The sequence below is a fragment of the Atractosteus spatula genome, chromosome 23, assembly GCF_055471065.1.
Source record: "Atractosteus spatula isolate fAtrSpa1 chromosome 23, fAtrSpa1.hap1, whole genome shotgun sequence".
Classification (NCBI taxonomy): Eukaryota; Metazoa; Chordata; class Actinopteri; order Semionotiformes; family Lepisosteidae; genus Atractosteus; species Atractosteus spatula.
In genome coordinates this window covers 14,451,721-14,464,378 of record NC_142728.1, presented here as the reverse complement: position 1 = coordinate 14,464,378, position 12,658 = coordinate 14,451,721, and the positions used below count along the sequence as shown (strand labels likewise).

General features: G+C 51.9%; 1 protein-coding gene across 1 annotated transcript; it reads left to right on the top strand.

Moving 5' to 3' along the window:
• Positions 1-118: 118 nt before the first annotated feature.
• Positions 119-11,265, top strand: ttc16 (tetratricopeptide repeat domain 16). The gene is made up of 13 exons (XM_088940207.1): positions 119-188; positions 880-1,058; positions 2,463-2,553; positions 3,082-3,225; positions 4,076-4,176; positions 4,691-4,820; positions 4,902-5,116; positions 5,385-5,542; positions 6,280-6,421; positions 7,006-7,171; positions 8,902-9,020; positions 9,629-9,761; positions 11,095-11,265. Exons 1-13 carry the CDS (start codon positions 135-137, stop codon positions 11,263-11,265), a joined length of 1,803 nt encoding a protein of 600 aa, XP_088796333.1. The 5' UTR covers positions 119-134.
• Positions 11,266-12,658: the final 1,393 nt, after the last annotated feature.

Sequence of the window (12,658 nt, the reverse complement as noted above, 5' to 3'; positions counted from 1 at the left end):
ATTGCAGATTTTTTTTGTTCAAGAATCTCTAAATATCTGAGCGTTTGCCAACACGTGTAATCGGGCAAACGAAAATAATTCAGCCGTTTTAATTAACGTTGGGAAATCACTCTCAGGACCGAGCTTGCGGGACGATGGATCTCAAAGCGAGAGAAGGGACGACCGAGACCTCCGATAAAATTCAAGAGGTAAACCGCCCAGTACCGACGGAGCAGGGAAAGTAAAAATTGTTCCCGGAGAAGGAAATCGGAAGAGTCAGAAGCGGGTTGCGCTTGTTTTCCGAGACGCACAAGCTTGGCGATCTGGAAAAATAAAAGTAGACGACTCTTAACGGGCGCTGGTGGGGCAAAAAAATGACTAAGCACAGGCAAAAAAAAACAAAAACAAATTAAGACTCCAATTCCGATTGAGTCGAAAAGGTAAAGTAAAAAACAACAACAACAACGGGGACATCTGATCTGGGCGGCACGTAAGCACCGACTATCTTAAAGTGCAGATGGTGGTTTTTTTTTTTCGGGGCTAACAAAGTATTCCGAGTGTTAAAAGTAGTTTTAAGAAAAAAAACTTTTCAATGCATTAAACATCCTTCATTGCATTATGTGGGGAGCGTGCTGGTGCATCATCCAGGTGGGGCCGCACACTGGTGGTGGTGGAGGGGATCCCCATGACCTGTACAGCGCTTTAAAAGTGTAAGCAATTATTCTTAATCCTTCTGACTGAATTTCAACCAGCCAGCACCAAGAGACAGTTTAAACCTATCGCGATTCGGTGGTGAAATTACTTGTAATGCGAGCTACAAAGAGCAGTGATCCCCTGACGTCAGGGGCTTGCGGGACGGAGCTCTGACCGCCCGGCCGGTGTCTGTCCGCCCGCCCGCAGGAAGTTAGCGCTGGCAGCCTGTTCCCCACCGCCGTCACGGAGGAGAAGCTGCGAGAGGCCCGGGTGAGGTCTCTGAGGTGGATCTTCACCTCCAGCCGGCTGTTCGACCCGCCGGAGAGCAGGCGGGAGCGCCCGGAGCTGCACGGAGACTCCATCATCCGACGGAGAGCTGCAGAGCAGTGAGTCCAGCTCAGGCTGATTGCAGACTGTGGAATCGCCACTCTGAAATTTGGGTACATTTACAGCTCCCCAGTAGGGTGGAGCGGTGGCTCTGTGGCTCAGGATCTGTGCCTGTGGCTGGGAGGTTGCCAGTTCGAATCCTGCGGCCGGCAGAGGAATCCTACTCTGTTGGGCCCCTGAGCAAGGCCCTTAACCCCAACTGCTCCAGGGGCGCTGTACAATGGCTGACCCTGCGCTCTGACCCCCAGCTTCTCCCCCTGTCTGTATGTCTCATAGAGAGCAAGCTGGGGTCTGCGAAAAGACAAATTCCTAATACAAGAAATTCTATATGGCCAATAAAGTGATCTTATCTAGATGATTCCGGTCGCTAGTGGCAGTACCCTACTGTAGAGTCTAGATGAGTGGGGAACCTTGTATAACCATAGGTTTCAGTATAAGATACGGGGGCAGTTGATTATGTTGTGGGGAAACTGTAGCTAACCCTACATATGGTAACACAACATTCTGAATGAGCTCTTACTAATTCATGACAGCTGTACAATGTGTTGGGCCGAACATCATGTATGATTTTAATATTTCTGCTCCTGGGCTGCACCCCTGACAGGTAAGGGTTAGGTTTCCCTCCTGGGAAAAACTGAGGTTGTTGCTGGAGTGTTAGTGGGGCCAGTAGGGGGCACTCACCCTGCGGTCTGTGCGGGTCCTAATGCCCCAGTATAGTGACGGGGACACTATACTGTAAACAGGCGCTGTCATTCAGATAAAAGAAAACCAAGGTCCGGACTCTATGTGGTCATTAAAATCCCAGGGCGTTTCTCGAAAAGTGTAGGGGTCTTACCCTGGTGTCCTGGCCAAATTTCCCATTGATCTTTATCAATCATGGCCTGCTAATAATCCTCATCTCCTCCCCACTGAGAGCTGGTGTGTGGGGAGCGGATTGGCGCATCACCCAGGTGGGGGCTGCACATTGGTGGCGGTAGTGGGATCCCCATCACCTGTAAAGCGCTTTGAGTGGAGTGTCCAGAAAAACCACTCCCTATATAAGAAGGATCATGGTTATTATTATATTGTAAGTGGAGAATAAAGAGACATGTGCTTAAAACTGAGAACATGATGTGATTCTTTACACAAAGGCTTGTGATAGTCTGGAACAAACACCCCCAACGGTTTCCCTTTGCTTGTAGCAGTGTTGATCGTGATCCCCATGAACAGTGGGGGAGCCTGGCATTTGCTCACTAAAAGTGAGCTCACTATGCTCCTTTTTCACAGGAAAACAGGAGAGCGCAGAGTGAATCAATTCAAGGAGGACTCAATATCAAGTAGGACAGATTGAAGATAAAGCACTTAGATCTTCAAGGAATGTCAATGTGTCGTAAAGCTGTTAACCTCTGTGTCTTGTGCCACAGCTACGACAAGGGGCTGGAGGCCATGTCCGGAGCCCAGTGGGCTCAGGCTGTGACCTCCTTCTCGAAAGCCATCAGCCTGCAGCCAGAGCAGGTAAACGGACAGAAGTGTAGCGGACGCAGACAGTGGGGTTTGTGGTTTTCTTGTGGAAGGACAGGTTTTCCGAGTTACAATTCTGTCCATTTCTGAATTTGGGGGGCGGGGGCGGGGGACGTCTTCTGCCAATGCGCAAGTGTCACTTAGGTGTCTGATTTTGATTGTGATAGGTTGTTAAACGACAGGTCAACTAAACCCTAATGAAATAACAGTCAGAAAAGCTGGCTCCTGAGTGTGGGACAAGATCGCATTTACTTTGCCTTGTGTCTGTGCAGACTTTATGGTAGTGGCCCAAACATGCGTGAAGCAGAAACGCATTGAGCCCTCCATCAACAATCATCTGAATGAACATATTGAGGGTTCACTCGTGGACCTGGTGCCTATTCGGAGATGCTTTTATTGAAGGCAACCTCCTGCTATTACTTGGGTGTTTCCAGGTGGCGCAGAGCAGTCAGGTGGGGTATGGAGTGTATGAGTCGCGGGCGGGTTATCCCCCTCCTTGACTGTGCTGTTGCCCCGCCGCAGACGCGGCTGTTTGTGTGCAGAGCGGAGTCCTACCTGCAGCTGTGCGACTTCCAGTCTGCCGCCCTCAACTACCGGAGGGCCTGGTCCCTGGAGCCAGAGTCTGAGGCCTTTCGCTGCCGCCTGGGCTTCATCTTCTACCTGCAGGTGAGACAGGGCGCTGCGCACCTCGGGGAAGGAGGACTCAAGGACAGTTACAAATGAGAGGAGGCCATTTGCCCCATCTAGATTCATTTGGCAGGTAGTAGTTGGGTGGAGGAGTGGAATCCTACTCCGTTGGGCCCCTGAGCAAGGCCCTTAACCCCAGCTGCTCCAGGGGCGCCGTATAAATGGCTGACCCTGCCCTCTGACCCCCAGCTTCTCTCCCTGTCTGTGTGTCTCATGGAGAGCAAGCTGGGTTCTGCGAAAAAAGACAAATTCCTAATGCAAGAAATTATATATGGCCTCTTATCTCTCTCCAAGGATGTTGTTTAGCTATTTGTTGAAGGAAGTCAGGGTTTCAGTGCGGAAACCCAGGCGTCCTTATTGGTATCGTTCTCAGGTTTAAATGCGCTTCCACGTAAATCAAGCCTGATGCCCTCTGGTTTGCGTCCCACTGTTTGTTTCGAAGAAATTGGCCGGGCCGACGGGATTTTAAACACTCGGATCGGGCGGACCCCAGGGTCTTCTCCGCTCAGGACCGAAGAGGTTCAGTTCCTCCAACCGGGGAAATGTCCAGCGCGGCGGCAGGCGTGATGAGTTTGTGTAGATTGGAACTGCTGATCCCTTTCACTTTGCAGACATCAAACTGCAAGAGCACAAAGCATTGACCTTGCACTTCTTTTGCCAGTGCCGTCTACAATTCCAGGATAAACCAGTATCTTGCCGGAAATATGGCCGAAATGGCTCTGCAGATATAAAGTTTAATTTTAATTGGGCAAGGTGGAGAACTTCAGCAGTTGCCCCACTCCGCGCCACTTTTAATTTTCTGATGTGTCTGCTATCGCTGTCCTCACAGGGCCAGTGTTTGTTTGACCAGGGACTGTACCTCGACGCCCTGGAGTCTTTCGCCAAGGCTTCTGAGCTGATACCTGACAACAGGTCTTATCACATGAGGAGGTCAGTATGCCTTACGGGACAGGCTTAGGAATCCAGAGATTGATGCAAGGATCCGGTAAGGAGGTGGGCACAACTTCTAGTGTTCATGTGGGGAAAAAAAACCATAAACACATCTATTTATTCACTGATTTTGTCGAAATGTATACATTTGTTCCCTGCCCTCCTCTTTTTAGATGGTATCGGCTGTAATTTGGACGTGGTATAGCATAAAAGTGCAGAAAGGCTTTGATGAACAGAGGAAGCCAACGAGTTTGGTTGTATCTGCCTCTGAAGGAAGATGGGAACCTGCAAAGCACTCTGGGATGTGGCGGTCATGCAGGATGCCGCAGGAAATACAATTCTGTTGTTGTTTTTTTTAATGGGGTAAAACAACCCCGAAAACATCAGGACACCTCTGGGGGGGGGGGTCACATTAAGATGTCTCTTACCCTGATACCCGGTCCAGGCCTGGTGGCCCTCTGATTTTTGATCCTGCGGCCCACGGCGCGCTCACGGCGCGCTCCTTGTCTTGCAGTCTGGCCTGCCTGGCGGCTCTGGGCCAGCACGGAGACTGCCTGCGGCTGGTGAGCGGCTGGCTGGAGACGGACGCCAGCAACCCTGACCTCTTCGTTCTGAGGGCCAGACTGCACAGACACTTCAGCCAGGTCGCCGATCCCCCCCCCCCGCCTTACGGCCGTGGCCTCCACTGTCATTCCGAGGCGCTGAGCTCTGCCTCTTTCTTCCAGGCGACTCTGTGCTACCGCGATGTCAAGGCCGCCCTGGCGGTGGCGCCGGAGTACCAGGAGGCCTGGCGCTTGCTGTCGGAGCTGCAGGGGGTGGCGGAGGGGGCTCGGGAGCAGGCCGTGTCCCGGGCAGTGGGGGGCCAGCTCCGGGAGGCCCTGCAGAAGATCAACACAGCCGTGGAGCACAACCCGGAGCAGAGCCACTATTACCTCTTCAGGTAGGAGAGCCCCACCACTGCCCATATAATAATAATAATAATAACAACAATTCCTTACACTTATAATAAAAAGCACTCAAAGTGCTTTACAGGTAATGGGAAATCCCACTTGCACCACCAATGTGTTACCCCCCCCCCCCCCCCCCCCACCTGGATGATGCGACGGCAGCCAGTCCGCTCCCCACACACCAGCTCTCAGTGGGGAGGAGAGCAGAGAGATGGAGCCAGTTCAGAGATGGGGGTTATTAGGAGGCCATGACTGGTAAAGAGGGGAGCAGGCCGAGGCCCGCAGGCAGCTGGCGCTGACCTACAACGACTTCGCCGTCCACTGCTTCTCCCGGCGCTTCTACCAGGAGGCCGAGCTGCTGCTGAGCAAGGCCATCGAGGAGGAGAAACGGGAGAAGGGCCTGTACATCAACCGTGGGGGTAAGGGAGGAAGGAAGCCGGCAGAGGGGTAGTGGAGCTTGTTTCTGGGCCGAATTCTCCTGACTGCGATCCCTAAACAACACACTGAAATATTTATACATGATATACATATTAATATATTTGAAGGGAAACTGCAGTCCCAAATTCCCAAATTCTCAGACGGGTTATTAAATCTCTGTAACAAAATAAACTCATTCGAATCAAGCACACACACACTTGTGAACTTTGTGTAGTGGCAATGCGATGTGGCCCTTCCCGCTCGCTAGTCCCTGTGATGTACAAGCAAATAAGTAAGGGTTGTGCAGCAGACATTATGGATTCTGGATTATGTATTCACTAGCCTGCTTGTTCGCAGTGCAATAGGGCGGCGACACATCACCGGAGGCCGTGTTGTCTCGTTCTGAATCGCACAATATGGCGCTGCACACACCTGGAAATTGAGTCCGTTTTGTGATGTAAATTGCAGGTTTTATGTGTTACTGTGTCCATTTGACTTTTACTGTGGTTTGAAAGGCACTCGGCAATGCCGATTCTGTCTGAGCCCCGAAATATAAAAATAGCGCTGCTAAACTAGAATGATGATTGTATGCGATGGGTCTGCTTGGGGGCGGTTTCAAGTTCCTTTGGGATCCTCTGGGGAGAAGAGCGTGAGATCAAGGTAACGGATTACGCGCAGGGTTCGGATGGGGCTGTTTTAGGGAATGTGGCCCTCAGTGTGATGTCCCCTCTCTCGGCAGACTGCTTCTTCAAGCAGGGGGAGTGGACATTTGCCTTGGCTGACTACCAGCAGGCTGAGGAGATGGACCCGGAGGACCGGGCTGTGTGGAGCCGCCTGGCCCTGGTGCACAACTCGCTGGGACTCCTGGAGTACCAGGACAGGCAAGCAGACCCCCACCTTCAGCACGGATAAGACAGAGGCAGACCTCTTGCTTCCACAGCCGGGGTTTCCTGTCCTCATCCTGCAGAGCTCTGGGCCAGCAGTTTGTATAGGCAACCATCAGTTTCTGAGCTCTGGCACTAATATCTGTGACCACTTGAACAGGTCATGTGTTATAATAAAGGATTTAGAGATCATTTGGAACACAATCAGAGGACCCTTCTGCCACATAACACAAAGGCATCCATATTTAAGTCTACATTCCAGTTTTAAGACATAAAACATTTAGCGTATACAAAAAACAATAAAGGAAGAAGTTCTTGCATGTTTCATACACATCACAAAGCATAGATTGATTTGCAATACAAGAGAGTTCCTTTAAATATCTGCTTCCTGGAATAATAACTCACAAGTATCCATAATCTCTAAAAGCAGTTGGTGCATGGTTTATCTGTAGGGCTAATGTGATTGCAGCTGTCCAGGAGCTGGGTCCTGTTCTACATCATGTTGGACATAGCCCCCTCTGCTGGAAGATGCTGTCACTGCAGTTTCTTAGATTTATTTTTGCCTCTGTGTTTTTTTGCAGAAAGGACCAGGCAGCGGCGGACAGATTCTCGCTCGCTATCCGGTACAACCCCGGAGTGTCCCAGTACTTCGAGAACCGAGGGAAGGCTCGTCTGAGGCTGGGGGACGAGGAAGGGGCAAAAGAGGACGCCATCGCCTCCCTCCTGCTGGACCCCAGCAACGACCAGGCGAGCCTGCAGAGCCACAGCTTGAAACCCAGCACTCGTGAAATCTTAGGATGGGATGCTCTGCTCAGACTTCTCTTTTCTTTCTGGAATGGGGAAATCAAGTTTAGGAATATTCCAGAAAGAATAGGTGCAACTCTTCTGTACACAGAGAGTTGTGGGAGTATGGAGCTACATGGGTCAAAATGACCTCTTGTTTGTAACCTTTCTTCCTTTCATTTTCTAGCATCTTCTTCCCCATTCAGGGTCGTGGGGGGGAAGCAGGAGTCTATCCCAGCAGGCAATGGGCGCAAGGCAGGGTACACCCTGGACAGGACACCAGTACATTGCAGGGCACACACTCACACCAGGGCCAATTTCTCCAGAAGTCAGTCAACATGTCTTTAAACTGTGTAAAGAAACCAGAGCACCCAGAGGAAACCCACATGAACATAGGAAGAACATGCAAACTCCACACAGGCAGCACCCCATGTCCGGGATTGAGTCAAGTGTCCCAGCGCTAGAGAGACCGCAACGCAGAGAAATTAAAGTATGACTCAATTTATGATTTGTCTCACCCAGCATGTAAGCATGCCCAGCTGTAGGGCACTAATCTGAAACCAGGCATGTGCTTGTAAAACAGTCCCCCATTAACTGCAGGCTGCTTTAGAGCTGTTCTAGAAAGAGCTCAGTATACACTATCTTAGTAAGATGGACGTGAACAGGGGCTCCTGCGTCATCCAGCAGATGCTCTTGAGAACATAAAAATAATATTGGAAAAATTGGGCACTTCATCAGGACTTTGTGGCATCTCTCTCGGATAAATGCTGTCTGCTGACTTGTTAAGTAATCTTCATATCTGAGCCACAGCAGCTCATTGTGCCAGCGCTCATCCTGTGTTCTGTAGGAATAAGTGAACTAGAGAGTGCGTGACTCCCTCTATCTGGTCTCCATTTATACAGCTGGGTGGACAGGAGATACTGGGGGTAAACACCTCACTCCAGGTACAATAGCTGCGTCTGCAGTGAAGACTCGAACCCACAACCTGTCAGCCATGGGTCGAGAGACTGACCCATTCTGCTATGCTGCCCTCGTTCATTAACTCTTTTACAGCCAGCAGCCATATCACCCTGCATTTCACAGCTGGCAGCCCCACTGGAGCTCAGCAGGTGTGAGCCTGGCCAGTACCTGGGTGGGAGACCTCCTGGGAAAAACTAAGGCTGCTGCTGGAGAGTGTTAGTGGGGCCAGTAGGGGGCGCTCACGTCTATGTGGATTCTAATGCCCCCCAGTGTAGTGAGAGGGACACTATCTTGTAAAAAGGCGCTGTCCTTTGGATGAGACGTCAAACCAAGGTCCTGACTCTCTGTGCTCATTAAAGATCACAAGGCGTTTCTGGAAACGAGTGGGAGTGTTAACTTCAGTGTCCTGGCCAGATATCCCCCCTGGCCTTTCCCAGACATGGCCTCCTAATAATCTCCATCTCTGAACTGGCTCCATCACTCTGCTCTCCTCCCCACTGAGAGCTGGTGTGTGGGGAGCGGACTGGCGCATCATCCAGGTGGGGCTGCACACTGGTGGCGGTAGTGGGATTCCCCATGACCTGTAAAGCACTTTGAGTGGAGCATCCAGAAAAGCGCTATAGAAGTGTAAGCAGTTATTATTAAAAGTAATAACCAGGGCTTCAGTTCCGAGGAGCGGGTGGTGTGGGTGAGGAGTGTGTTTCCGGTGGTTCATGAAAGCTTGTGTTGCCCAGGTCTTGGCCCTGCTCTCGAGTCTCTTCCCCTGTTGCCCCATCCCTGACATCCTGTCCAGCGAGTCTGCGGGAATCGCCAGGGCCCGGCTGGAGAGCAGCAGACAGGCCTCTCTGCCACGGTAAGTGGCTCCGTGGGGCGCACATGTGTGCCGTTCGCCTCCCGAACGGAGATCCCCACTTGCCTCCTGCCCCAGAGCTCCTCACACTGGTCGGTGTGCAGCCAGGACTGTCACCGCGCTAGCCGGAAGACTTGCTCGGACAGAGTCGGGCCCTGCAGGGAGTAAGCTTTTCTCCGTCTCCGGGTGATCTGGGGGAGGACAGGAGCAAGTCCATGGATTCAAGGGGGGGGGCTGTGCACACACAGTCCGAACTTGATCGCTCTTTCCACTACGGGGCGGTGCGGTGGCTCTGTGGCTCAGGATCTGCGCCTGTGGCTGGGAGGTTGCTGGTTCGAATCCCGCGGGCGGCAGAGGAATCCTACTCTGTTGGGCCCCTGAGCAAGGCCCTTAACCCCAGCTGCTCCAGGTGCGCCGTATAAATGCACTCTGACCCCCAGCTTCTCTCCCTGCCTGTGTGTCTCATGGAGAGCAAGCTGGGGTCTGCAAAAAGACACATTCCTAATGCAAGAAATCGAACTTGTAACCTTGTATATGGCCGATAAAGTGATCTTAATCTTAATACGTCGTGCTGCTCTAAAGAACGAACAGTCCTCTCGCTTTCCCCACAGCCTGGAAAGGAACCTGCCGAAGTCTTCTCCGGAGGCCAAGCCAGGGGAGGAGTCTGAGGACAGCGGGATCGGGGTCCGGCCCTGTGTGGCGCAGAAGGACCTGTACCAGGAAATTGTCGCCAGCACGAGAAAGGTGCGTGAACCAGGAGGAGGGTGAGTGGCAGGACAAGCAGTGCCCTGATATTCGGGGGCAGCTTGTTTAAACTTTGAGACGCACCGGGAAACAGGGTGGCAGGAGGTGGCACGGTGACATCGCTGCCTCACAAAGCTGGTGCCCAGGGTTCAATTCCGGACCTGGGGTGCTGTCTGGGTGGAGTTTGCATGTTCTCCCCATGTTCGCGTGGGTTTCCTCCCCCCAGCCTACAGCCACGCTTGCCTTCAGGGAAAACGGGCCTTGGTTTGAGAGTGTTTGTGTCTGCGGCTGTACCCTGCGCTGGTGTGCCTCACCCTACCAGGGCAGGCTCTGGCAGCCCATGTGGAGACACTAAATTGGATCAGGCAGTTGGGAAAAGGTGCTGAAGTGCAGACTGTTGGGAAAGGACATGTTCAGTAGGAGAAGACCTATGTGGACAGGGTGTTGATTTCTCCATGTCAGTGTTTACATGTTTACAGCATGATCATAACTTTAGGGCAGCAGGTCTTCTGGGGGAAAATATTGTGTCCGCTGGTTTTTGATCCAACTTAAGTACAGGCTAATTTGTTTCAATTTTCTATTTGAGGTGTTTTTTTTTAAAGTGCTCTTGAAAAGCACAGGGAGATTTGTAATGGGCTAATTAGAGCTGATAATTCAGGACTGTCCTCCTCCAGGAGTGAGAGCTCCGCTGTAAGCACGCGGAATTACTGTAAGCAGAACGAAAAAGCCAGACTCGCTGTGGGAGCATCTGTTGCAGAGTCATCCCTCTGGGGGTCTATCCTGTGACTAGCGATTAGTCACAACTACGGGAGCAGATCCTTAAGTTACACGTTGAGACGAGACTGCACAAAGTGCTGCGTGCTGAAGGGGCTGGAAATAATGCACTTTACACCGAGTATTTTGGAAACCAAGGACAGAGTGCAGAAACAAAAAGTCTAAACCAGCAGGCAGATCAGTTTGAGGCTGAGAAAGGGCCCAGCTGGAGCACGAACCAGCACGCACAGGGGACCCCAGACTTAAGACCGAGAGCCCCTGTATTCATGAATACCTGCTGTGGGCTCAATTTCAAGCATACCTGGCGAAAAGGGAGATTTCTCTGCAGCAGGCTGTTCCTCTTGAAACGTTCGCTTCCGTCTCATTTCTGGGAAGCTTGAGGTCTTGATTGGAAGTTGTCCCCCCTAAATGGTCAGGTGTCCATACGACTGAAGTGTAGACCAGGTACTTCTTGGGTCAGGCTGGGAAGTTCAGCCACAGCCAGGTGCGTTGAGCTTGCAGACAGGGCTGGGTTACTGACAGCTCTTCTGTTTGTCTCCCTGTGTTGCGGCCGCTGCAGGCGAACACGGCGGTGAAGGGGGCACTGCGCCACCGGGCCTCCCTCCGCCACAGGGGGCCCCGCTTGTCCCCCCCGGCCCCGGCGCAGCCCGAGAAACCCCCGGCTGGCGAGGAGGGGCGGCCTTACCGCTGGAGGAAGTTCAGCGAAGGCGTGGGCCCCACGTTCTGCTAGGCGCCCCAGGAAAGCGGCACCATCCCACCACCCCCCCCAGCCTTGCCAATAAAAGACAGCTTTGCTTCCTGGCCCCAGGTGGTTATTTTTGAACCCAAGATGCCACAAGGCAATGAGCTGCTCGCTGTGGTTCACCAGCATGATTGCATGGGATCATGGACTCCCAGACGGCCTGTTGCGTTAGTGCTGGACTTACAGCCGGTGTTTTTTCAGCGCTGAAAACACACAGACGAGTGCTGCCTTTTCCTTGTTTGTGTGTTCACTGCATGCTCCTTGGGAACTGCACTCTCTCAGACTGTAATAATAATAATAATAATAATAATAATAATAATTGCTTACACTTATATAGCACTTTCTGGACACTCCACTCAAAGCGCTTTACAGGTAATGGGGATCCCCTCCACCACCACCACCAGTGTGCAGCCCCACCTGGATGATGCAACGACAGCCGTAGTGCAACAGTCCGCTCCCCACACACCAGCTCTCAGTGGGGAGGAGGGCAGAGTGATGGAGTCAGTTCAGAGATGGGGGTTATTAGGAGGCCATGATTGGTAAGGGCCAATGGGAAATTTGGCCAGGATGCCGGGGTTACACCCCTGTAGTAAGGACAGGTAAAACCACAGATGGTCGGAAACTTTGGCCTACAGAAGCAGTCTGGGATTCACAGCTCTTTTAAAAGTTCTTCCCCTTTTTGTAAGCAGTGTTTAGCTGCTTGCAAGTCTTCAAAGGCAAACAAACAACTTTACCTGAGCAAAGCTGCTGTGTTTGACATACAGGAGGGACCTACATCCTCCACCAGTGATGTGCAGAACCCCAACTGAGTGACACACAGAGCCATTCTGTACCAGCAGCCCCACCTGGGAGACACACAGAGGCCATTCTGCACCAGCAGCCCCACCTGGGAGACACACAGAGGCCATTCTGCACCAGCAGCCCCACCTGGGAGACACACAGAGGCCATTCTGCACCAGCACCCCCACCTACGAGACACACAGCAGCCATTCTGCACCAGCAGCCCCACCTGGGAGACACACAGTGGCCATTCTGCACCAGTAGCGAGCAGATCAGGAAAGGTGAGACGTTGCTTCACCAGGTGAATAAAGAGGTAACTTTAGGTAGGCCAGGTTTCTTAAACTCCACAAGGAAATTTAACCAGGACACTGACTCTAATGCCCCTGTCCTTATGAACAATAGCATAGGGTCCTTATCGATCGAGTAGTCTGGATCTGTGTTTAACAGCTCAGTGCTGGCAGAAAGCTCTCCGCAGTGCTTTCATTGTAAGCGATGTGGGTATATAAACAGTCTCAGGGGACTAATTACCAGTACAGTTATCCCATTTTGCTCGTATTTCATTGAGGTGCAAAAAAGGTAGCATTTAAAAGCTTTTTGCAAA